The sequence below is a fragment of the Pteronotus mesoamericanus genome, unplaced genomic scaffold (genome assembly GCF_021234165.1).
Source record: "Pteronotus mesoamericanus isolate MK-2021 breed Mesoamerican mustached bat unplaced genomic scaffold, CSHL_Meso_final scaffold_85, whole genome shotgun sequence".
NCBI classification, from domain to species: Eukaryota; Metazoa; Chordata; class Mammalia; order Chiroptera; family Mormoopidae; genus Pteronotus; species Pteronotus mesoamericanus.
Genome location: NW_026555329.1, coordinates 74,796,388 through 74,823,368, shown reverse-complemented (window position 1 = coordinate 74,823,368; position 26,981 = coordinate 74,796,388). Strand labels below are relative to the sequence as shown.

General features: G+C 51.2%; 1 protein-coding gene across 1 annotated transcript in view; it reads right to left on the bottom strand.

The window, feature by feature from the left end:
- Positions 1-26,981, bottom strand: part of TMEM178B (transmembrane protein 178B) — a 314,500-nt gene that overhangs the window by 20,247 nt on the left and 267,272 nt on the right. The window contains exon 3 of the mRNA XM_054564268.1: positions 12,584-12,721. Within this exon, the coding sequence (XP_054420243.1) occupies positions 12,584-12,721 (138 nt within the window). The remainder of the gene's footprint in view (positions 1-12,583; positions 12,722-26,981) is intronic.

Here is a 26,981-nt window from a genome sequence, read left to right as displayed (position 1 = left end):
GAGGTGCAGACGCTTAGTGAACAATGAAGAGTGTGAGCCTGGAGCTCAAGAAAGACTGCCTCGTACACAGGTTCCGGACTCTACTGGGCAGAGACGATTACCATTGTTGGGGGGAGGTGCTGTTGACAAGGACAAGGGAACATGTTCACAGGGATAGAGCGAAGAGAGTTGGCGCTCATGTTTACAGGTAAGACAGAGGAAAAAAAGGAAACCAGAAAAGACAGGGAAAAGGCAAAGTCAGGAGCATGCTGACTTGGGAGAGGTGAGTGCGTCAGGAGAGACGGAGAAGGAGAAATCCTCATGCAGTAGGAAGACGGGGTTCAAGGGGACGAGTGGAGGCAGAAGGAGGCGAGTCGCCAAGAACACAGCTTCTGGGACATGGGGGGAGCAGAAACCAGGTGTGGAGAGGTGAATGGGTTGGGGGCAGAGCTCTCGAAGTCTTAAGGAAGGAGTCTCCCTTCTGCAACATGAGCCCCAAGCTTGGACTGTGGTCTCTGGTCTCTGGGCCTATGAAAAGGTAAGGCCCTCAGCCAATAGGCTCCTTGCCTATTTCTCCAGGAAACAGTCCTCAGGTGGAATCAGCCTCACTTCTCCTGCCCCCCGAGAGCAACGCCCTCTGTCTGCCTCCATACGTCTGCGGGGGTTGTCTCTTACCCTATCAGCTCGTGGGCTGCTGGGAGATTGTAAATGTGTCAGCAAGTTCATTTCTGTCAGGGAGATAGGGCTGCATGATCATTAAAAACCCAGGCTTCAGAGTCAAAGAGATGTGAGTTGGAATCCTTGGTCTGGGAACTATGTGACCTTGCCCAAGGTACTTCAGCTGTCTGAGCAAGTGAGAGGAACTGTACAGAAGGCGGGAGCCAGGGATACACTGGCTGCCCGTGGATGAAAATGCAGGGCGCGCTCGCTGTGTGCCCAGCTCAAGTCTGAGCCCTTACACAGGCAGCTTAGTTAATTCACACAACAACCCCCCAGGCAGCACTATTTGACAGACTGTGGAACTGAGCTGTGGGGAAGATGTGTGCCCAAGGCTATGGAACTTTGATTCGGGGCCTGATCTAGTGCCATTTTTAACACTTGGATGGTAGAAGTGACTCCCTCTGGGCCTTCTCCACCCCTCTTCCTCCTGTCCTGCCCCAAACATCTGCCTGCCCCTTGCTGGTGGGGGTCCCGGGGGACCCCTCTGGCTTACAGGTATCAACAGATGCTTTCCGGGAAGCCTATGTCTGCCCTGCCGATTGAAGCCTCAGCCTACTTCTTCATCCCAGGTGGCCTCGCCCAGTGTCCTTTTCTTTTCTCCTCCAGGTCCCAGGAACAGAGAAGAAGGGGGAGGGGCGGATTAGTGAGAGGACCCTAGATTAAGGCTCCACCATGTACTTAATTGCATGGCTCTAAGCTTGTTTCATATTCCCTGGGCCTAGTTCATTATCTACAAAATTAGGGTGGTAATGGCCACCTTAAGGGCTGCTAGGATGATGAAAGAAATCATGTTTGAAGAGCATTTACCGCTGATACAGCCTAGGTGCTCAGTGATCTCTCATCTCCTCCCTGGCTGCCTCCTCCACCTGCCTCCTAAAGGGATGTCAAGGTCAAATGAGACCTTCCTCCCCTCGGAGCCCTGTGAACTGAAAAGTGTGACCAGCGCCTTCCTTCCCTAAGAACGATAGATTGAAGATGCCCTGTCTCCTTTTCTGCTGAAAAGACAGAATTCTTTTTTTAAATATATATTTTGCATTTTGAAGATGTCAGTCATTAAAAGGAAAACAGCTCATTTATCACACTAATGGGCCTGAGCGTCTGACTGCTCTCTAAAATTGTGAGCAACTCTGAAGTGGGAATGAGTTTTATTTTCTTTTACCCTCCACAGCACCTACAACTTAGTAGGTACTCAACAACGGGTTGTTTATTTAATGAATAATGAGCAACGGCAAAGTGGGGCTGGGCACACCTCTTTCGCAGACACATCTTGGACCCCTTTGATCTTTTGACGGCTTCTGCAGATAGACAGCAGGAGTATTCTCCAAGCCCCAAATCAAGGTGCAAGGTATGAGACGTGAACTGATAGGAAAGTGCTTGCCATCAGGAGACTTCCGGAATGTCAGGGAGGTACAGCGGCTTTCCACTGGTCCTCACGCTCCAACTATTTTATCCTGGGGATAAATGCAAGTCACTGCCCACCTGTCCCTACAGCCCAGGTTCTGTTAGGACAACAGGCACGCCCGCAAGAGCGGAATTCCTTTCCCACCCCAGGGGCCAGCTCTGTGAGCCCTTCCAGTGTAAGGCCTCCCCAGAAGCCGCCTCCCATTAGCAGCCCTTTCAAGGCTACCGCCAGCCTCCTGTACAATGGGGACAGTCAAGCAGTTCAGGCTTGCCAGGCTCCTGCCACCCCCACCCGCAGTGGCACCATGACAGCGAGGTGCAGGGTTGTGCCCTGGGCCCAAAGGTGGGCCTGACTGTGCACTGTGGGGGCTGCACTGCGCCTGGCCCTGCTCCCTGCATCTCGGACCTGGGCCACTCTTCCAGGTCATCTCTCTGGTGCCCAGAGGGCGCTGGGGCCCTCCTTCCTGTGCACGAATCTGCCCCCCCGCTGGTGACATCCGCTCAGCCCACCTTTCGGGCCCTGTGTCGGGCCTGAGCCGTTTTCCCTGGTGTCTGGTCCTGTGGCTCCAATCCCCATGTGCATGGTGCATCTCAGACATCCAGTAATGGGGGTGACAAGGAGCCTTTCAGGGCAGAGCCCCGCTCTCCCTCCCTTGGCTCTGGCTATGTCTGATGCCACCGCTCACCTGGCCTCAAACCCCTCCCTGCCCCAGAGCAGGAGAAAGGACATTCCTCCTCACTCACATCTGCTCCCTTGCTTCCTGGGAGCAGCTTCCAAGCCCAGCAGGAGGGATCTCTCCACTAGCGTCAGGGTCCAGCCTTTTTCTTTGATGTATGACGGTTTCAACAGCCAGAAGCTTGCCTGACAAGTTCCCTTTCTCTGAAGCTCTCACACCCGTGTAAGAACATCCTAGAAACTGTCTAAGTTTCCACAGCAATCAGCACTGTGGATTCCCCACCACATTCTGGGTCTTTCTGTTCCCGCGGAAAGGGCTGCTGGAGCAATGAGTTCTCTCTGCAGCCACCCCAGGAGTGGAGAGGCCCGCCGGCCACCCTGCTCTCCCCACTCCTGCCTGCCTCCCCTCCCCCACTGGCTTTCGTCACCTGGAAGCGAGGGGCCCCAGCTCGGTGTGGCGACTTCGGGGTTTCTACCCCAGGAGAGAGTCATTTCAGGATAGGAGGAGACCTCAGGCTGTCAGGGTCCCAGCCTCAGTCTAGACGGCAGTCACCCAATAATTCAGACACATCTGAACGTGTCTGTGTTGGTGGCGGCAGGCAGGTCAGGAGGGCACCAGGGTGTGGAGGAATCACTCATCCTGAGGGACACCCCAAATCGTTCACCTCACACTCAGCCCCGACAGTGAACCAAAACCACTCCTTATGGTCCACAGTAACCTAACTTGGCTGTTCTCCCCCTGTGTGGCTGTGCCGCCCACAGAAGGGGTTTGATAATAAGCACTTCCCAAAAGATCCACCAGCTTCAATAGTGTGCACACTAAGATTTTATCAATCCTGCTGTTTCCACCGATGTTCTCACCCAACCTTCATCAAACACCCGCACTTCCGGTTCTCAGTGAATTCTGGCTTTACCCGCCCCCTTTCCCAGACCCCGCCAGCTCTGCAAAGAGGTGCACGCCCTCATCAAGTGGGCAGTGAACGCAGCTCAGCCTGCGAGCAGGCTGTGTGGGCAATGTCCAGGGGGTCAGCTTTTGACCGCAGGGACGGGGAACGCGTTTTGTGTGATTACTCAGTCACCAAACAAGAGGGGTGATTTCAAGCACAGCAGATGTAGCCTGAGTTAGGCAGGAAGGGAGCTGCACATAGAATGAAGACCTGATCTTTCAAGATCCCTGGGGCTCCTGTGGCCAAGGCTGTGTGTGGTGTCTGTCCTGGGGTCAGGGAGTGTGAGCGCGGCCCGGTGCTGGAGGCGGACCGGGGCGCTTGTGCAGCTGCACACTTGCTTTCATGCTCTGTTGTCACCGTCTTGGAACTCTTAACAGTGCTGGAATAAGGGGTCCTGGGTTTTCATTTTGCACTGGGCCCCACAAATTATATACCTGGTTCCGGTTGGAGGGGCGGGACGTTCTGGGGTCTGTGGCAATAAAACACATTCAGGGGGCACCTGTGACAGTCCCCCTACCCTGACCTGGCCACCCTGGGCATAGCTATCATGCCCCCATGGACTGCACCTGCACTGGCAGGTTGGAGAAGTCCCAGCTGCAGCTACCCCAGAAGGGAGGCGGACCAGTGATTAAGTCTCACAATATCAAGCAGTCACCCAGGGAGAAGCCCAGGACAACCTGTGGCACAGACAGAGGACAGAGCAGAGGGAAATGAGGCCCCCCGCAGCAGGCCCGCAGCACAGCCTCCGGGGCTCTCACCGCCTGCCCACCTTTGCGGTACGCTCCCGCCTGCCCCGCTCCGGTCACCGTCCTCCTCTTGTTCTGCTTCGTCAGAGCCGACAATCCCATCCCAGAGCCTCTGCAATGGCTGTTCTTTTTGTTACAAACGATCCCGCCCCGTGTCTAACTACCCGCCTTCCTTCAAGCCTCTGCTCAGTTGCTACGACCTCTGAGAGGCCCCCATGCCCACCCACTGCCCCTCACCTGCCCCACCGCCCTCGGCCTTCCTCCCTGGTCCCCCCATAGAGAGCCTCACTTGACACCACATCCTTCAGTCTGTCTCCCAACTAGGACATGAGCTTCATGGGGACTTGTTCCCATTTTCCTCTACAGCCCAAGAGCTTACATAGCCTCTGGCGTATAAGGTACATGAATATAATATGACACCCTATAACATAATAAAATAATACACACAGCGTTATATTATGCAACGGCACCGGAAGTAATAGGATATAATATGAATAAATGAATGAACGAATGAGTAGGTGACAGTACTCATTCTCAGACACTACACTACTCAGAAAGACACTATGTGTTCAAGCCATTTCCTCTCTCATCCCGTGGCATGGTATCTGTAGCAATGGTATAGACATCCTCAAAGCAGAGTGTCACTAGATGTGGTTATTTTAAAAAGCAGTATCTTAGTAGCTAAAAAGAAAATAATACCTAAACATTGATTGAGAAAAATGCCAGGCACTGTCCGAGGCCTTCTCATGAGACCACTCGAAGTCACAGCCAGGCTTCAGGTGGGTAACGTCACAATCCTCCTTGCATAGATCAGAAGATTGTAGCCACCAGTCAAGGGTGGTTCGCTTACCTTCCTATGTCGCACGGCTAGTCCGAGTCTCCTTTTGCCTTACCAGTTCCCTGTGATAAAACCATCGTTCGGTCTAACAGGCTGATTCTACATCATGAGCAAGGGCGTTACTGCCCGCCCCCCCTAGGTGGCAGGAACTTGGGTGTGGGCAGGGACTCTGGGAGACGAGGGTCAGTTCTTCCCAAAGAGTGCTCCTGGGTGCCTGCCTCAACCACCTGCTTTCCCTCTCCTCCCAAGGGCTGTTCTGTCTCAGCATTTCCCTGTGGGGATCCAATGGCAAAGCCGCCCCTGCTTGGCGAAAGTGCCTCTTTGAATGTTTGAGCTGGCGGGTTATAGGGCATTGGCCATGGCCTTCATTGACAGGATTTGGGCAGACAGGCCACAGCTGCTGAGTATTCTCTTGCCAAGGGCAACTCTATAATGGAGGCAGGTCCAATGGGTGGCAAGGGAGGGACCTCTTCGGGGTCCTTTCCAACTCTAAGGTGATATGAACTCTCTTGCTGCCTGGGTTGCCAGAGGGACAGATCCTGGCCACTCGTTCTACCTTAGGCAAGAGTGAATGTCATGTTCCAGTCCTCCCGACAATGTGCCTCCTCTGTCTGATGTCTTTGTTTTGAATGTAATTATCAAATGCTAATAAATATTCAAATATATTCCTTCCAAAGGGCAAGACATGCTCCAGGGTGTGAAGCAGTTTATGGAGCTCTGCCTCGCATTTTGAAAGAAAGGTAATAAGACAAAAAGTCAGAAGAAGAGTTGTGATAGTCTAGTGAGATCTCCCAGGAAACTATAAAGCAATTTAGCAGGGTAAGCAGATAGGTATTATGCCCTTGATTGGCCAGGGGAGCTCATGGATGCTTCCCTGCCTGCTAGAAGGGACTTCACAGAGGCAATACAGGCTCCGGCAGAAGTAATGCCTGGTTGAGTGTGGTTGCTAGGGTAACAGTATGCGTATAACAATTTATAGTTTTAATTTGAACATTTCACCTAAAATGTCATGTGGTGTGCTTGAGTGCGATATTATGTTACAGAAGTACATGCTTAGAATTTTGCAATAAAAGATTTTGTAATAAAACAGGGCCATTCTTTGCGCTGGACCCTGTATAACAGTAACGGTCAACAATTATTGAGGGCCTCTTACCAGCTTTGCATCATGGTAGGTCATTGGCTTACTGGCTTTACTCTCCCTCCCCAGATTATCTCAGTTACACACATGGTTTCTCTTCTCTCGCCCATGAGTCATGCGGTTTGAGGCACAGTGCCTCCTGGACTCATAGAACCACCGCCCGGCCATGTCCCCAGGTCATGAAGAATGACCACGGAGAGGCTGATGGGAACCTGGATGTTGTTTTACTTCATAGGAGCCCCTAAATGACTTTACTGCCCTAAAGAAATAGTCCTCCAGGCAAGACCCCTATGCCTTAGAGTTTTCATTTTTGGCTTTGACACTTTCAGAATTGCAGGCCTTTATCAAGGTCCTTGTCTACTACAGGGGGGTGTCCAGGGTTCATCCCGCCGATGGACTGCTCTCTGGTGAGCTGGGGAGGGGCATCTGGCACCAGTGGTTTGCAAATCACTGCAATTGCTCCAACCTGATCGCCTGAGCTTCCTTAGGGCACGCTCTTCGTTCCTCCTGACTGACTGGGAAGGTAGAAAAGGTTACACAGACCACAGGTGGTGGAAAAAGGACCTTTAATGATTTCCCTTTCCCATTACCATCCATGCCCTCAATTATGGCCACCAGATGCCCCTCTGTGCTTTGAGAGGGGAGGGACAGAAGGGGAACGGAGAGCGACTCTGGCAACACTGGCATCTGCTTCGGAGCACAGAATGGGAGCCATGTTGTGTGGGAAGACGCAGGGGTCGTGGGGGCCGTGGACACGGGGTGCTGAAAGCAGAGGCAGCAGGCTGCTGCCCCAGGCTAGGCTTGGGCTCCCGTGATGCCCCTCACTAGCTGGGCGACCTAGGACAACTGACATGGCAACTGCGATCTGGAAGCATAAGGAGGTCAAACTGGACGGCCCCTAGGCCCTTCTGTTTCTAACACCTCTACTTCCAGAAAGAATCTGGGACATGTTGTATCAGAGGCACACAGACACTAGGCCTGTTCAAACCAAGTTGAAAAGAGAATAAGGAACTCCTGGAGGGGCAGATAAGACAAGGATCAGAAGATCAGAGAGGGCACTTTCTTGAAGGATTGCTGCTCTGTGGAGACAGAATACTTTCTCTCTCGCACGTAACTCACGTTTGCAATCCATGCATTCAACGGATGCTTGAGAGCACAGACACGGTCCTGGTCACAGGGCCGCCCGGAGAACGAGGCAGACGGGCTCTGGAGCCCACGGAGTTTTACTTCAGGGTGGGGGCAGGTCAGTCAGTGGACAAATACAGCACATTAAACACCTGCAGACACCCAGAGCCCAGATCTCGGTTTCCAGTGCCACTGCCCCGTAAGAGGATCCAGGGCCCCTTGGAGAAAGGGCTGGTTGTAGGATGGGGGCGGGAAATAGGCAGGATGAGCCTGAAGCACCTCACAGTGCCAGAAACTAAGCATTCAAACAACAGCAACAACAAAAACAACAACAAACAAACACAAATCCCACACTGAGAGGAAAGTGTCAAAGGGACACAGGGGCCAACTGAAAGAGCTCCCAATGGCCAAGGACGGAATGACAAAAGAAACACAGCCCTGGATTATAGCTCAAAGTATAAAATAAATATCTACAAGCCCACACTGACACAAATGAATGATTGAATAAATTAATGAATAGGGAAGAAGAGACCAATCCCCCACATAGAAGGATTCCCAGCAACTGATGCAGCTGTTCCATCCCCAGGGAGAGGGAGCCAAATGCTCCGCTCCCAAGGCGCGGGCCGAGCCCAGTGCCTTCGTCCCAAAGAGGACAGAACGGAAACAGGGAAGGAAGAGTGGCTTTACAAGGGTGAGACCTGACACACCCACTACTTCAGCCAGGAGACCAAGGTCACCATCAATTGTCACAGATCCCAGTGATACCCTTGGAATGATCTCCTGGAAATGGCCTTTGACAGTGTGATCTTCCTCTCCCAAACCAGAAGCCAGGCTCCTCTGGAGAAAAACGTCACCAGGCTCCGACGGGGGGCCTCCGACAGTGTGGGTGGCCCACACCCCTCAAAACGGTTGAGGCCACCGGGAACAAAGATGGTTGGAGAAACTGTCACAGTGAGAGGAGGCCAAGGGGACACGACAACTAAATGTAATGAGGAATCCTGCCTGGGACCCTAGAACAGAAGAAGAACCTCAGCTAAACACTAAGAATCCAAGAAAGCTATGGATGTTAGTTATTAATAAGGTACCGATATTTATTCATTAATTATAACACAGGTACCCCAATAATATAAGATACTAATAACAGGGAAAGCCCCGTGCAGGAGCAGAGGGTAAAATATGAACTCTGTACTACCTGCTCAGTTTTTCTATAAACCTAAAAGTCTGCTAAAAAATGAAATCTTAAAAAAAAAAGAGCTTAAGTTCACAAAGTCAGAGACTCCCTCTCCTGCTGGCCTTGAAAAACCAAACTGCCTGAGCCCTACAGCTGCATGGTAATGAGTTCTGACAACACCATCGCGATCTTGGGAGAGAGAAGGTCCCAGCACAGACGAGACGCCCAGCCCTGGCTGATGCCCTGATGATTGTTTTCTGAGCAGAGAACTCACTTAAGCTTTGCTTGGAATTCTGACCCTCAGAAACTTTGAGAGAATAAATACCAAACTTAAGTTGCTAAAAAAAAAAAAAAAAATCACCTAAAACCAAAACACCATAACAAACATTTCAGAAGGTAGTGAGTGTGCCACAGAAAATTAAATTGTGGTGTAGAGAGTGACCTCATTAAGAAACCGCACCCCCCCTCCCCGCCACCCCGCCCCGAGTCTTAGTCCTAGGAAGGAGCTGGCGATGAGGCACAGGCAGGAAAAGCCCATGGGCAAAAGGACCAGCCAGCCTGGTGCCTGAAGTGACGTTCTCTGCTCCAGGACACAAAGGCAGCCTCCAGGACACAAAGTAGTGACGTGAGTGTGGGGGGAGGAAGGGGAAAGGAGGTGAGAGAGGTCGCACGAGCCAGATGACACAGGCTCCTGCTATAGGCAATGTTGGTGTGCCCCCCACTGTTCCAACGGTGAAGTCCTAGCCCCCAAGGTGATGGATTTGGGTGCGGCCTGTGGATAGCCAGGGTGGAGCCCTCAGGAACGGGATTAGTGCCCTCACAAAAGAGCCCCCAGAGAGGTCCCTCGCTCCTTCCACCACGTGAGGACACAGCAAGAAGGTGCCATCTGCGACCCGATACTGGGTTCTCAATAGACACTGAAGGTCTGGGGCCTCGATCTTGGATTTCCCAGCCTCCAGAACAGTGAGAACTAAATTCGTGTCATTTAAAAAGCCACCCAGTCTGTGGCATTTTGTTACAGCGGCCCAAGGGGACTGAGATAGCGTCCAAAGAAGAGAAAGGAATTTGGACTTAAAAATAAAAAACCATGCTAACTGCTCTGTGAAGGACCGACTGCTGGGGACAGAGAAGAGGCTGCAGCCTAGACAAGAGCTCATGGGGCTCAGGGCCGGGTGGTGGCATGTCCTCCTAGAGCACGGGAGGGTGGGGAGGGGCCAGAGCTGCTGCTCACAGTCGCCTGGTAGGCCTGGGCGCGTGGGGCGGCTCTGAGGCTCACCCGGCCGGTGGATCGCGAGTAGTCGCAGCAGCCGCACGCTCCCTCGGCAGGCGGCCTTCCCCCGCGTCATCCTACCCCTGCGCTTCTGAATGCCACTGATGATTCATCCAGACACTCGTCTCTGGCAGTTGCTGGCACCCGAGTGGTGCTGTGCCAGTTTGAGCTAGATTCTCCCCTGGAAGCGCTGCCAAAGGGAAAACTGGATCCCACCCACCACCCCCAGCCTCCTGGCTCGACAAAGCTGCCCTACTTAATTGCCTCCTCTGGGCTGAGTGTTAATTAAACAATTTGTTGCTAGTTATTTCACAAGGTGTGGGGCGCTCTGTAGCCCAGGGAAATAGTTAAATCTGGAGCAGAGAAGTACCCGGTGTGCGCCATCTTCCTTCCTATGTGAACAGGCTGTGAACAGTCCTTCCATTTTCATTTGGGCCCTGGTTGTTGCATCAAAAGTCAGCTTCAACTCCGTCTTCAGACTCCTGACTCCAAATTTACCTTTGCCATTCTTGCAAACCCCTCCCTTTCCACCTGTTCCCCAGGACTGGCCACACCCACGCACTGCTGAGGTTGGTCCCCAACAGCAGGACACCTGTCACCCATCTAGCCCTTTGGGCACCTGTCTGTCCTCAGTGACACATGCCTGAGAGCCACTCTGCATGCTGGCGGAGGCCATAGCCGCTTTGTCACACTTTACCATGAAGGTCTCTAGTTCGAGAGGCGGGTTGCTCTGCTGTGTCCATGAGATGGTTGTCACAGGTGGCTGCCTCTCCGAGCTCTTCAATAGCTCAGCCTAGAAGCTTCGCTCTTGGAGGGCAGGGACTGCTCAGGTTCTGGGAGGGGTCGGGGCTGAAAAGTCTTTTTTTGACACATGCAGTTCTATAGGTCAAGGCGTCATTTCTGGGTTGATACCCCGGCCTTATGGGGTAGCTCCCTCTGCTGGGCAGGTGTGGAGGAAGCAGAGCTTCTGTTCCTGAGTGGGCCCCGCCCTGGCTCCCTGCGTCTGAGCTGCCCAGCTGGGCTGTCCATAAGGCAGTAACATTCAGTCTCTGGAAGTTGACTTCAGCAGCCCAGAAGGAAGTGGTCGAAGTCCACAGGTGGAGCCCTAGCACCTGGGCAGACGGGAGCCCCGTGCCTGGCCTGGAGAGAGCGGGGGACGGGGGTGGGGCGCGGGGGGAGCAGTGTTCAGGGAGCTGGGACAGGCAGGAGGCAAAAGACTGTCAGCTCCAAGAGCTCCAGTCCTGGATTCCTGCTCGGCCTGTTTGCTCACCTTTTCTCAGATTCCTGGGAGACCTCTCCAGAGCCTTAGAAAAGCCCCGTGTTCCTGCGGCCTGTCTTTGTAAAACCAAGAGTCTTAGCGAGACCTCTCACTGCAAACAGAGCCCCTCCACTTTTATCTTTTTACATTTCGAGGGCCATGCAAGATTTCCACTGCAAGTGGAAGCCAACAGGATCTGGCTGCTACTAAAACAGCGTTCAGACGTCAGCTATACCCCTTGTTGCACAGGAGCGAGTACCGAGGCAGGGAAGAGGCCAGTAGGGCTGGTTCTGTGCCAGAGGGAGCCACCGGGGCCCTCCCGCCAGCTGCCTCTGCCATCCAGTGTGGGACTCGACGGGGCAGACTTGGGACAAATCTTGCCATTCCCTCCTCTCCCAGGCCTGCGCTCACATGCCCCCAGAGGCCTGTGCACAGCTGGAGGAACAGCCCCTCCTTCCCCAGCTGACCTGCTCCTCAGCCCCTCCTCTGCTGGGAGACCCAGCGCCAGGCGGCTCCCAACGGGACCTGAGCTGGGCAGACGCACGTGGTGCCTGAGGTCTCACTGACATTTGTGTCCAACGGTAGGACTCACAGTTCTTTCTTTCTATACAGATTTCTACCTCCTTCTGTCCGAGCCCGAGCGCCCCCACTGCCTCGTTCTGCGCATTCTTCAACCCCCTCTCCCCTGAGGAGCAGACTGGACGGGCACTCCCCACGGTTAGCTCCGCTTTCATCTGAGACTCACACCGGGAGACCAAAAAAGCACGTTGTAGCTCTTCAGGGAGAAGGGAAGCACATGTCGAGTGTTGACTAACATTTATTTCCGGTGCACGGGGACCTGTTCCTGCACAGCCGTACACCCCTCCACACCAACAATCCCTTGGTGAGGACCCAGTGGTCCTATAGCTGCGGTGGGAACAGAGAGTAACCAGACAGCGCCTGCTTCCAACCCTGGAGTCTAGTTCGTGTATAAAACGTGCAAGGATCTCCTGGGTTCACACTCGCTCGGGGTCTGACCTCCGTCAATGCCACGGCTGCACAGCCTCTCCCACACCAGGCAGCCTGACCCTGTGGGTAAGGACCATGCCGTATGCGTCTTATTAGTCTCCGCATCCCCAGCAGCTAGTGCAGTGGCCAGGGGTTAAAAAGAATTAAAAAATTCCTTTGAGGAATGAATGAACGAACGAACGAATGAACGAACGGGTAGAGCCGCAGCCGAGTTGCAGCTTTCATCTCCCCTGCACCTAGCCATTCTCCCAGCACCCCAGAACCCAGGACCCCGCCGCCCCCCGCAGCCCCCCGCCCGTGCCTTACCTCCCATGAGGAAGAGAAGCCCTGCCACGTACTGCATAAGGCCTCGGTCCCAGCAGCAGCCCAGCACGCCGATGATCCAGCCGAAGAGGATGATGGCCACTGCCATGCCCATGAAGCCGGCCGTCATCCTGCGCAGGTCTGCGGGGAAGCAGGAGGGCGAGAGTTAGCGTCAGAGCCTGGCACTGAGGGTCGGGGTGCCCCCCGCCCCCAGGCAGAGGGGGCGAGGTGGGGCACCGCAGGGGGCAGGAAGGAACCAGCCCTTCTCAGAAAGGTGGGCGCGAAGATTCCTTGTGGAGGGGCGCCCCGTGGTGGCTGCAAAGTGCGGTGAGGCGGCTTGGTGCCTGCATACAGGGAGAGACTGTCATCCTAGCTGTCACTTCTTGTATGCTTCCTTTGTGCCAGGCGCAGCACTGTCCTTCCCCCATCCCTAACAACCTTCTCAGCCGAGTATTGTTTTATCCCTATTTGAAGACGGAGTAACTTGCTTCACACCAAGACACCTTAGTGAGCGGTGGGTCAGGGCACCGGGCCCAGATCTGTATGCCCAGCCTCGGTCTCATCCACATCTCAGCTGGTGGGGGTGTCTGGGCAGTCGGGCTCCACCTGCCGAGAGCTCCCTCCCTTTCCTCTGGGGTTCCCTGGTCTCCCCAGGATGTGGCTGCAGGCTGCGGCCTCCAGGTTCTTGCCCTCCAAGCCAGCCCCCGGGGCTCTGCTTCCCTAGCGCGTGCGGCTGCAGGGTGGGGAGCCTCGCCTCCGCTCTCAGGCTAAACCCCAGGGCAGACCCTCTCAGGCCCCACGCGCCAGGCCAGCGCAGCTTTCTGGGTCAGGCCCTTCCTGCTCCAGGCCTCACTGGCCGCGCCAGAGGAAGCGCGGGGTGGTGGGGAGGGGGGGTACCGGCAGGAGGCAGGCTGTCTGGAAAGGAGGGACTGTCAGCGCCAGGCAGAGGGCAGGGCGCTGGCCCGCCTTGGTGAGCCTCACTCACTAACACCTGGAGAAGGCTCAGTCTTTGCTACGGATGCTTCATCCACGCTCTACTATAGTCAAGGGCAATGGGATGGTGGGCAGGGGAAGAGAGAGGCTGGGTATTTCACTGGGAAGGAGGTTGGAGATTTCTTTTCTACACCCTTGTGTAACCACGGGCCCCTCTCGCTGCAGGAAGGGTTTCTAGGAGAAGTCACGGCCCCTGCGCCAGCACCAAAGGCAGCGGCCCTCTGACGCCGCAGAGCCCCTCCCTGCAGCACCTGGCTCGTTCCTTGGAAGGCCTGCCTGTTCCCGGCTCTGCAGACCCACGGGAGTAAAGGTACTGCCTGGGGGTGAAGGGTAGGGGCTAGTGGATAAAGTGTCACGTAAGGTGTGTCTGCTTGGGTTAGGCACAGGGCAAAGGACTGGGCAGGAAAGGGGAAATGCAAGTCAGAAAAAGAGGGAAGGTTCTTGATATCAGAGAAGGAGAGCCAAGCGTTTTTACTTAGAAGAAAAAGAGGAGAAAGCAGGAAGGGAAATGGGGAGAAGGTGATCCCTCTTCCAAAAGTCTGTGGCCTCGGTCTGGGAGGGGCTGGGGCCTCTACCAGAGAGCAGTGCTCCCTGCTGTCTCCCAAAGGGCCGTGTCAACGAAAGCAGAGGTCGTGCGAAATTGCTGATCTGGAAAGAAGGATGAAAGCCAGAGGTCAGGCCTGAGTATTTCCACTGCCAGGGAGGAGACTCACCCTAGCCCTGGGAGCCTGGTTTTGCCGGAGCTGTTTATTTCAACCTAAAACCCATGTGGTAACTCAGCAGCTGCAGCAATGACTTGGAAGGTAGGTGTGACAAGAAATAGTCCCGTCTTACAGTTAAGAAGAGCAAAGAGCCGAAGCAGTTAGATAACTGACAGTCTCAAACCAAGGAACTGAAAGGAGAGTGAGTGGGGCTGAGCTGTGTGGGAAAATGGAATGCATAATGTCGCCGGCGACCTGCTGGGTTATCCTGACAGAGTGCACAAATGTATCTAGCATCTCTTCCTCCCAAGGTAAGAGATTTTTCTTTAAGATAGAAATGTATAAGGATAGGGGAAAAAATAGGAGAGGAGACGATGACAACAACACAAAAGCTGATGGACAGTGTGACTGATTTAGCGGATTCAGAGCCCAACCTAAAGTCCTCAGCTGGGAAGCTGAAACCAACCTGCCCGGTGCCCCCCGCCCCCCGCCCCGCCGGAGGCTCAGAACAGGCCCCACCGGGTTCCTTTGAATCAAGCAAACAGTGGGGAGGACAGAAACCAGGATTTGGTAGAGGCTGTTTGAGATGGAACCAGGCCCCGAGATCCCCTCCCCCATCCTCACCCCATCCCTGAGGGTGGAGTGTGAGTACTCAGGCCAGGGGGTCCACAAGTTCAGGCCAGCACAGCAGAGGGTCACTGCCCAGACGGCGGCTACGTGGCTATGCACATGCAGAATGTTCAATGCTTCCTCTTGAGACCCCAGCCTCTTTGCTTGGCTGCCGGAAGCTACTGCCTGGCCTTTGACCTCCAGCCGGGGCTGGGAGAGGCCTCTGTAGGGATGACCAGGGCCAGGGGAAAGACCCACGCACCCTGCCCCGGGGCTGCCCTGGAGAAGCCCCGGGCCGCTCTCCAGTGAAGCCCACCCCCAACTCTCCCAGGCAGCTCTTTGGCACCCCAACGAGGCAACCTGCCATCATCAGGTTTCTGAGAAAAGCCTGTAACCTGGGAGAAAAAGGACTTGAGGAATCACTGGGCAGGGAGAAGAAACAACAGTTTAAAAATATGATAGATATACCCAGAGAGGCAGGAGAAGAAATGCAGTTTGCCTTCATGAAATAAGAACAGGGTACTAGTGACAAGAACTATCCAGAGAACAAAAATAACCTCTTAAAATAACAGAATAAAAAAATCACTGAAATTTATATTATAAAATCATCCCCAGTTTGTGGATTAACAGCCTTATCCTTTTCCCCCAAAAAAGATGAAAGGGGGCTTGCGAACCACACACAGCACCACAGGACAAACATAATTAATGAGGAAATGAAGGAAAGAGAAAGTAAAGAAATAAAAGAAACATGAAGCCAGATACACACTCACACACAAAATTTAGTCCACGAGTTCCTTACGGAGGCCAGCACAGTGGCCATATGTGCATTTAAAGGCATTAGATATTATTTTCATTGTCTTAAAATCTTTCATGCTTTTTGTTTGCACTTGGGCAAACCCCAGGGGCCGCTGTGCCCCTGGGACGGGATGTCCCGCGGCAGCTGGCCCCACTCCTGCCCACCCGGGCTGCCCTGCGTGTCCACGTCGTCTCTTCAGAAGGAAAAAACTGCCACTTCTAGTCTTTCTGGCAGCTCACCGCGCCCACAGCAGTACTTTGCCTCCAGGAACTTACATCGCTCATACTTATTTTCCTGCCTCTTCCTGCCTTTTTAGAAGGAAAAAAAAAATAAATGAAAGAAAACCTAAAACCTATCTGAAGCCCCAGAAAAATATTATGCAGGGTCGGCCTACAAATAATCCCTTTAGAAAAATCTCAGAATAAGGAGGCGAACTCTGCAGGCTAAGGCTGAGATAAAGAAAAACCTCTCGAACCGTGTTGGGCGGGAGCCCATTTTCTGTGGTCTGTGACCCTAAGGTTTAACATGCTAATTTTTGAAGAAAGGTGCATTCTAAACTTTTCAGCAAAAGAATGCAGTTGAGCATGGTGGAAAGGGGCGGGCAAGACGGGGGTTGATAATGAGGGAGGGTGGACCAGGAAAGCCATAAAATAGAAGCCGAAAAAGCCCTTCTCCCACGTGGAAAACTTGGTTTTGAAGTTTACACTCCTATTAACATTTAAATTGAAAGGTATTGCTCACAACTGTACACGGGAAGCCAGGATATAAGCATTTAAATAAACACCACTTATAGAAGAAAAAATGTATATGTGCTCTGAATATCTTCCTACTTGGTCTTTCAAGACCTTGCGCGCGCGCGCACGCGTGCACACACACACACACACACACACACAAAGGCAATGATTAGAATTTAAAAAACAAAACAGAAATGGTGAGGGTCAGCACGGGTCAGACCTTGTTGTGCGAGTGGAGACTGAAGACAGCGAGGGAGGACACTGTGTCCGTGGCCCCAGCATCGAGAGTGTGGAGTGACCAGCGCAGCATGGCCCCCTTCCCTGCTGGCCACACGCGCACCTCTGGGTGAGACTAGTTTGCAGGAAGCTCTCCCTTCTGCGTGATGCGAGACCGCTGCCGGTGGAAGGTGTCAGCTGCTCTGGGAACCAGCCATTCGCTCCCGAATTAGTCAGTGCCTTGGGATGACCTCCACAGCAACCGTCTCTGAAGGAAGTGGGAGTGTGGATTCTGGGTGCCCACGTGGAGATTCACCGGATGGGGATGGAAGCACAGATTCTTGGAACCAGGCTGCCCCCGTTCAAATCCATGGCTGTGTGAACTTGGGCAAGTTAGTCCAGCGGCCATACTTGTAAGTGGAGGTTATGATAGTACTTACTTCAAAGGGGATTTTATAGTAAGAGGATTAAATAAGTTAATACATGTAAACTGCTTAAAATAGTACCTGGCACCAAGCTTGAGCTATATGAATATAAATAGAAATGGAAGTCACTTGAATTGGTTCTCTTGTTTCATGTACCACATCTTTTGCATTTGCTGTACATGAGCACATAGGAGCTGAGTAACACGTTGGGGTTTGCCCCTAATTAAGGCTTTGGTGCCCAGGGGGAACATGCTTCTGCAATCTGTTCACGTGCCGTTCAGGTGCCTGCAGAGGCCAAGGTGAAGGCTCTAGTTTTCTATTCGTTAACACTGAGGTGCCTTCTCCGCAAAGTATTGATGCATGTTACCCTCTGAGGAGCAAAACAGCTGGAAGCTACAGCAGCTAATAGCAGAGGCGCCGGGGGCCACGGAGGCCATTGGAGCCCTGGGCTCTCACAGCAAGAACGACACTGGTCTGGAAGGAAGGGACGTGGGCAAGGCTGCGGCTCTGCTGGGAGGGCTCTGGGGATCTGGTTGATTAAAACCGAGGCAGAGAGGTAGCTCACAGGAGGTCTGGGCTTTAGCTTTCTTCTAGAGTGAAAGTTGGCTTAGCATTGCAGTGCAGTTATGTTTAAGAAAGTATTTTTATGTGAAAACAAGTCATTCTTATGTTTCCATGAGAAAGTGCCTGACTTGGGGCTTTGAGCCCAAAAAACAGCACTTTCTCCATCTTTTCCCAAGCTTCCCTTTCCCAGGCTCTCACTTCCTGAAAGACTGGCTTTTCCCCCATCTCTGCTTGACGGCGCTGTGCTCTCTGCCAACATGGCTGCCCACACGCTCCGCCTGGCAAGCTTCTCAGCCCCCCTAAAGATTTCCCCGACAGGTAAATGCCTGGGAGCCAGTCAGGGGCACTAGCACATGCCAGTGTCCACGGGCTCCTGCAGCTCTTGGTCAATTCCGCTCCTCGAGTGCTTTCCGCACGTCTCGCTGCAATTACTTATGTTCCCGTCCCTCCAATAAATGCGAGCTCGTTCAGGGCCGTGGTCACGTCTGCTCTGTTTTGTTTCCACATCATTGACATGAGCAGATGTTCCCTAAATGAGATCACCATCCCATGCTGTAACAGTGACTAAAACTACGCCCACCATGGAACAATGCAGGCTGAGGAGGTACCTACCCAGTTCAACCCACTTCTGTGACCCAAATGTCATGGTGACTTGAAGACAACTTCCCTCGCCTCCAAATTAAAGACTGCTTGAAAGCCAGTACGAATTATCCCTTAGAAATTCAACATAGTTTTTATCACACACAAAGCATCAACGTGGGTCCAGATTCCAGATTGCACGGGCCATGCAATACGGGGGCTCCCTGCCATAAAATTTCATGAGCACATAGGGGACCCCACAGATGTTTCTGTGCCACCCCTCAAGTCAGGAAGAGATCATGGGCAGAGGTAGCTGTCATGAAAATAAAAAATGCTTTCTGGGTCAGAAGATGGACTTGAAGCTTCCTCCTCCTCAGCCTCACCTCCAGATCAGAGAGCTGCCACAAATAGAGACGTATGTGATGCTGTCATGTACAAATCACATCCATTGTCAAAACAATGGAAGGCAAATTGCACAATTTCTACTCTCCTGATGAAAGCTAGGTCAGTAGCTAAAGCAAGAGCCTGGAGGCAGGAAAGGAGAAGAGGGGGGGAAAACCCAGAACTGAGAGGCAGAGCCCCAAACCAAAACGTCACAAGAATGACTCCCTTGTCCCTGTAGCCACACTGCTAAGCCAGCAGCAGAAACTGCAGATGATAAAGATGAAACAGAAACTGTGGCTCAGCCAGCCGGGTACATCGGGGTAAGCCCAGCTCAGCTCTGGGTCTCGGTCACGGGGGTCTTCCTGCTGTGGGGGATGTGTTAGACCAGCACCATCCCCTATTCCACCCCAGAGAAGCTCCCTCTTCTCCTCTATATCATATGTCACTGGCAGCTGCTCTGAGCACAGAGCCTAGAAATCAGGGTGGCATGGCATGAATGTGCCCCCAGAGAGTCCCCACAAAGCAATCAGAAGATGCGGGCTTTCAAACACATGCGCACCTTAGAGGGCGCTGTGCTTTCCAAGAAAAAAAAAATGCTGCAGGCACCTGAGAGGTGGTTGATGGCAAAGAATTTGAAAGGCCTGGAGAAGGGGAAGGTAAATAGGAATGAACATTTATTGGGTATTTACTACTTGCAGGCTTTGGGTTGGGCAATTTACATAGAACATGTCCTCTGAGCCTCCCGATGGCTCTGTAAGGTAGATGCGGCTTTTCTCACTTTGCAGACTTAGAAATTGAGACAAGGGAGTTTTAGCTGATCAAGGTCACACGGCCAGGGAGAGGCGGGTCTGGGGGAGGTCGCTGTGCTCAGGCCCTTTCCATTCCTCTGTCCCTTTCAGGCCTATGCCACTTTGAATCCCAGAAGAGAATTTAACATTAAATAAAATGGAATGGAATATTATTTGGCCACTAAAATTACCCTTTTGAAGAATGTCAATGACAAGGGAAAAGTTTATAATAGAAAACAAAATGAAAAAGAATGCGCATGACCCCTGCGCTGCAGGTGCACACAGGAACGCCCACGCATGTACGTGACCGCATGGGAAGGCAAGGGAAAGTACGCCGTGTGTTCAGGGGAGCCTTTCTGGGCAAAGGGAAACTTGGAAACAAAGAAGTACTTGCTGTCACCAGCTAAGTTCTCTTAGAAATTTAGAGGGTAGGGAAAGGCAGTAGAATTGACAGGAACTGGTGACTGAATGTGAGAGAGAGGGGAGAGCGATAAGTCATCAATGACCCCCAGGTTTCTGGCATGGAAGATGAGAAAAATGGCAATTAACCAAGGTACAGAACAAAAGAAGAGGCACACAGTATTGCTTCTCTGTTTGGATTTATTTTTATCTGTATTCCTTTTTTGGAGAGGGGCTGGGAGGAAGGACAAGTAGGACAGGTCTTGTACAAGAGAAGAGGGTGTTAAGTTCGGTTTGTTAAGTGCCAAAGAGACACCTAATTGGAGATGCCCACGTGGCCCTGGCTGTGTGGGTCTAGTGCACGGGAAAGAGATTAGCGTTTGAAATATTGATATAAGGCTCATGTCATTAAAGCCGTAGGACTGAATGCTTGCTCTCCCAGGTTAGGTATATAAAACTGAGACGGCACGATGGCTAAGGACAGAACTTGAACACCAGTATTTATAAGGGTTGGGAGGAGGGAGAGAAGACAAGTGAGAATGAATCGCCAAAAAGGGAGGGGCAAAATCCAACCTAGGGGACTTGGGGGAGTGAAATGGAGCAAGGGTTTCAGTGATGGCCAATGCTGCTGAGATGAAATAAGACATCATGTCATAAAACACTCAGTAGAGACTGGCTGGGTACCAGCTGTGTGCCCAGCATTGTGCTAGCGACACGGAACACGGGAGTTCACAGAATTGGCATGGTCTCTTCCCACACGGACTTGTGACCTTGAAGGGGCTCTGCTAGGGGAAGAACTCAATCTCCTTGAGTTATGAGTAGGAATGAATTGCAGGTAGGAAGTAAAAATCAATTCAAATACTACGATTTCAAGTAAACCAATCATGGAGAAGAAGAGGAAAATGGGGTTGTAGGGTGAAACTTTGAGGAACAAGGGCTTTTCTTTTCTTTCTTTTTTTTTTTAAGTGTATAAGTGTTAAGAGAAAGAACTAGCTGAGAGGACAAACGTGAAGATACCAGAGGTACCGCCCTTTAACACACATCCTCTGAATTTCATCCAAACCCAAAGGTCAGACCCACACACAGACTCAGGGAGGTCCCTGATTCCACTTGACCAAATCCTCCCTGAAACCTTTGAGTGCCTCTACCCAGCATCACCCGCTCTGCAGGAAGCGCCCACCATGGGCGCACCTGTGGGCCAGACCTCTTGCTCAGGGCACTCATTCATTCCCTGACTCCTTCAGCTGATCACCATTTGCAGAGCTCCATTCTCAGCCAGGTACTGCTCTACAAAGATGTGTAAGACACTGGTCCTTCCCTAGAGAAGGCTGCAGGGTGGTAAAGCCATGTTTCGTGTGGCCATTCCATCACTTGGAGACCCAAGGCAGCTTTATCTCTTTTTTGTGTCTCCCTCAGCATCTAACACATAGTAGGGGCTCTAAATCTCCTTGGAATGAAGGACTCTCCTGCATTCAGTAGATACCCGGTGCCTCTCTGGAAGGATCAGTTTGTATGGGACAAAGGAGCTGACATTTATTAGTCACTTAAGTGCCAGGTACTGTTGACAGTGCAGAGCTCGTTTAGAGCCAGTCAATGAGAAAGCCTTTTCTATTTGTTGAAAAGTGATGCCTAATGGCTTCACTTTTATGTTTTCAAATGTTTACCATTTTGTATGTTTTTTTTCCCCATGCTTGACGCATCTCAGATGGCTGGAAACATTTTTTATGTTTCATGTGTTGTCAGTCTCTTTCGGATTTTGCCAGTGTTTGGCTCTTGGGTCTTTTGTTAAGTAAATGCTGATTATGAACTTTGGGCCAGGTTCCGTAAGAGACAAGCACCCCACCTCTTCAGCCCTGTGTGCCCCTCTTTCCCTCAGCCCTCAACGTTGCCATGGCTCTGTGGCAGCCCTGCTGTTCCAGCACGGTGCTCATGCCTGAGGCCAGGGTCAAGGGCAGGTGTGTGAAAACCCACAGTAAAACGGGAAACATTGGACAAAAACTTCATTTTTCAGTTCTTCCAAAGGAACTGGTGCATTTGATTTACCTTCAAGTTGGGGGAAAAATAGAGCCTGTTTTTTTTTTTTTTTTTTAATGCGGTAGATAAAATGCTGAAGGCACCATATTTATATGTGGATTCCCAGCCTTTGCTACCCCCCAAGTCCCCCCCAGAGGACCAGCAGCCAGGCTGTTTATCTGACACCTGCTCATCAGCTTTCACACTTCCCGGGCCCTCCCGCCAGCAGCACGGAACAATCCTCACTCTCAAGGTTCATTTCCGCCGGGCACACTGTCCTTGTCATTGGAGAGAGGAAAAAGAGTCAGAGCTCTCAGTGCTTGCAGGAGTTGGTGGGGTTGGGGGCGGGGACGTTCCTGCACCCTGGGCCGGACCTCGTGGGTCTGTGAGTAGAATGGACTCTACTGGCCAAGTCACATCCATGGTCTTGATGTCGTTAAAAACAAGGAGCACACACGCTGTCCTGCCTGCTCAGAGGCCTCAGCACCAAAAGACACAGGACAAGAAGACCCACGGTTTTGGAAGTGAAAGAAGATGAAACCCAGCTCCTTCTGGCCCTGGGAGCTTATGACTCCACAAAGGATTTAAAGACAGCATTCCCTATTGACAGGTGAGAATTTAAACTTACTTTAATTTATCACATTAAACTGTGCTTTCACTGCATGAACATGTATTTGCAACCTATGTCAATCAGAGCTAAATTCCCACTACTCTGATGTCTATTAACTCTACATCAACAATGCAGACCTTTCTCCTAGGCTCCGGGTCCGAATGCCTTGTGACTTTCTGAACATGTCAGTGAGGCTTAGGCCTCTAATTCTGAACCTCTAGAACCCAATTTCTCATCTTTGCCCTCTAAGCACCCTCTCTTTTGATGCCAACAGCACCGGCATCCATGTGGCCATCTGTCCCCCAAAATTCAGTGGCATTTGGGATCCCCTTCCTCCCTTGGCCCTTCCTGTCTGGCTGGTTGCCAGTTCCCTGGATTCTGCCTCCGCGGTCATCAGTGCACGTAGCCCCCTCTCCTTCCCCGCTGCCTCTGCCCAGCCTCGCCTGCCCCAGCTCACCCCCGTGTAGCCGAGGAGCCTGCGCTTCGGTACTAGGGTTAACGCCTGCTCCATCACTTTCTGGCCACATGGCCTTTGGCAAACCTCCATTTCCCCATTCTCAGTAAAGGTGATAAAATGAGAGGCCTTGGAAGGAGCCCAGCAGATCCCTCTTCCTGCTCGCCCACCCGCCCCTCAGGGTCCCTCCTTCAGGATTTCTCCACTCAGACCCATCTCATGCGCTGCCACCGCATGGCCTCTTCTAACATAAAACCCACCCTCTCACCTCCGTGCACAGCTCCTGGAGTGGCTCCCCACTGTCTGCCAGAGGAAGGGCCCCACGGAAGCCTGGATTTCGGCCCTTCGCGTCTGACCCTCCTTGCCGGTACAATGTCTCTGCTCTCCTCCCTCCTTCTTGGTGTCTGTGCGGCGGCCACACGAGGGGCTCCCCTTCTCTGAGCACGCTCTCCGCTCTGCAGGGCTCCGACTGCAGCTCACGCTGGGCAGAGGCACCTGCTCTGCCTCCGCGTGCCCAGTTCCCCCTCGTCCTGCCCAGATCCACTCTTCACCCCACCCCACCACCCCAGAAAGGCTTCCCAAAGCCAGGGTGGAAGGCTCGCTCGCCTACTTATGACATGTCTGTGACCGATTTAACTTGACTTGTGGCAAAACCCAAAATAAATAATACCACATACATACAATTTATCCAACTTTTAGCACTCTGCAGGGATCATTCAATTGTCGAAGTTGAATAATGTTTATGTTTAGATGTCATTACTAAGTACAGACATATAATTTATAGTAGCTTAGTATGTTTGTGAGCGTGTGGGGATAGATAATAATAAAAGGTAGGCATTAGCATTCTATATTGAAATGATTATATTTCTATATAGTAAATTAGTTTCAGAAATAAAAGTCATGTGCAAAGACTCTCTAGTGAAGTATTAATTTCCAAATATTATAAGCTGACCAAACATATCTTTCTAAGTAAGAAATGTATTATAGACATTAAAAATCCCACTGTGAAAACCGAAAACAACCTAAACTATTCCAATAATTGGAAAATGGTTAAGTAAATTATGATATACTCACATTATGGGCTGTTATGCAGCCATAAAATGTTTTTGAAGAAATTAAATGATGTTGAAACAGCAAGATTTAAAATTGTATATTCTGTGTGCTCCTGGATATGTAATGATAATTATTATTATAAACACTAATGATAATAATAAACCAGAAAAAAGACTAAAAGAAAACATATCAAAAGGTTAATTGTGGGGGAAGAGGATTATGGGTGATTTTTATGTTCTTCTTTATCCTTTTCTGTGGTTTCCAAATGCTTGACAATAATCATGTGTTGCTTTTACAATCAAAGAGAGAAATATTCAAAGCATGATTTAAAAACAAACACAGGAACAAACAATGTCATTGAGCTTAGATAAGGCGTACAGGGGTGGAGGAAGTTCAAGCAGCTTCCTCCAGCACCCTCTACCCAGAAGCGGCCCCTTTGTGGGGGCCTCTGGCCTCCGCAGCCCAATCACAAAACAGCCTTCTCCACCAGCAGCCTCCCAGCCGAATGTGTGACCAGCTGCATGCTAAACACCTCGATGGCTTCACTTCTAGGCAAGATGACCCAAGAATGCAGGCAGCAGGAGCTACAGTCTTGCCAAAGAACTGAGTAGTTTTTCTTTTCCCTGTATTATCTCTGCCCCTGCTTGACCATGCATAGCAGTACAAGGCTTTATTTTATTAATTTAATTTTTTAAATCCTTAAGACTGCAGGGCCATTTCAGTACTAGGCAACCTTTCAGTAGGCCTCTTGTCAAGAATCGGAACATAAGGTGCATTAATCAGTATGATTACAGGTGTACGGACACACATGTTTGGGGCAGGAACGACGCTGTTTTCTATAGACAAATAGAAGTGAGAAATGCACGTGTGCCCCGCAGAGGGTGTCAGCCATGAAACCCTGAGGGTCAGACAGGACGGGGCCACAGAAAATTGCTTTGAACTGGGCACCATGCTTGGCACATAGAAAGTGCTCCGGGAATATTCTTGGCTGACCAACAGACAATTTTTGAATATGAAAGCTCACAATGACATAGTGGTAGATGCTATCCTTTTTGTTCTTAGTGACATTATGAAGCTGAGTGTTCCTCCAAAGACCTAAAGAAGAGCAAGAGTCCACCAATCACAGTGATGCTTCTAAATTAAAAGTAAAAATGTTGAACCTTGAAAACAAGAAGAGCCTGAGGTCAGACTGCCTGGGTCTTCAGCATATTGGCTCTTGTCAGCATGAGACGCTGGTCATCTCTAAGCCTCAGTTTCCCCACCTGTAACATGGAGTTAATAACAGTGCCTTCCTCTGAATGTGAGGGGTAGAGGGATCGTGTATGGCTCATGCTAGGCTCTCTACGAAGGTGAGCTATTCGGGGAACTGGACTGCAGTGTTGGCAAAGCAAGTTCTCTCCGTTTCCTCTCTGAATCTGTCTAAATGCTCTTTAGCAAATGGCTCAGATAAATTAAACCCAACATTTTCCAGGCTCTAAATGCATAAGTGAAGTAAAAATTTTCTTTTGTCAGTAAACAGCATGAATTTTGTCTTCAACACACTCAAGACGCTACAAATCTCTTGGGGCCATGACTGGAAGCAGAAGCATAAGAGAGGATTCAGCTGCTTCTGCCCTCGCCGTGACTCTAGGGCCCGGGGCACACGCATAGCAGGTTGTTGGACAATTTATATTTGAATGAGGCAGATACAGTGCACCATACCCTGCTCAGATTTCACACCTCGTCCCTGCGCCCCCCACCCTCATCCTTAGGGCCCGAGACAGTGCCTGTCTCGCTTCGCATTAATGAAAACATGTATTTGGCACTTACCATGTCCTGAGTAAAGCACTGTTTGAAGACTTTTCCATTCATTAACTCATTAAACCATTACAACAACTTTATGCTTTGAAGACAACTCAGAGGGACTCCCTGCCCAAGGGGGTCACTCTTACTGCAGAAAAAAAGTGAACCCAATCAGACCTTCTGTGGGGATGTAGGACTGTGAGGGGCACATAGAAAGGGTGGGTAACTCAAGCTCAACCCGGCCTCCAAGTAACACTGGGTCACTACGCCCACAGAGTCCAAGCTAAACCCTAAGACCCAAAGACTGTGTAGCTAAGGACACGCTGCCCTCGGTACTTCATTCCCTTAAGTCTTTGCAGCAAAAGCTCATCACCAAATATAGCCTGCGCCTGCCTCCCCCTGGCAACCTGAAAGGGACCCACCAATGAAGCCCCCAAGGGCCAAGAGTGGCTAGAATCTTGAAGTTCCATGGCTTGCTGAGCGATTTGTAAGAAAAATGTTGACCATTTTAAATTAAATTCAATTAGTGAGTTTGCATTGATTGTTTTATTCAGTGCTGAGCGCTGTGTCTCCCACTTAGGCTCCATAAATGGGCTAAATGAATGGGTAAGTCGTCTTGAGTTCTACTTTTAAATTGAATATGCTGAACAGGATCATTTTGTGAACAACCGCTTTGCACATGATGCATTTTTACAACCCAAAGGTAAGAGAATGACTTTGAATCAACGGGGCTTTCAAAAAAGTAATTTTTGTATCTTTGCTTTCCTCCAAATGTTAATTTTGTGCTTTAAAAATGTTTTCATGGTGGTTCCTCCCATGAGGTGGCTCCTCCCATGTTTATATATAAGATTTACCATTTCAACCATTTCTAATCATACAGCTCAGTGGAATTAAGTACATTCGCACTGTTGTACAACCATTACTACCCTCCGTCTCCCAAACTTTTTCATCTTCCCAAACTGAAACTCTGCACCCATTAAATGCTAAACATCGATGTAAGAGGGAAACATCGATGTAAGAGAGAAACACCGAGCGGCTTGCCTCTCGCAGGCACCCCAACCGGGGACCGAACCCGCAACCCAGGACTGGGAATTGAACCAGCAACCTTTTGCTTTGCAGGATGCCGCCCAACCAACTGAACCACATGGGTCAGAGCCTACCCTTAAAAAAAAAAATGCCAAAGACAGTCTCAAGGAAAGCAGTGAGAGCAGCAACACAAAGAACCAGAGACCTGAAGGGAAGGCATCTGTGCAGGGGGTGTCGTTGGTAGAATCTGCTGCACCCGCATTAGCAAAGCAGCG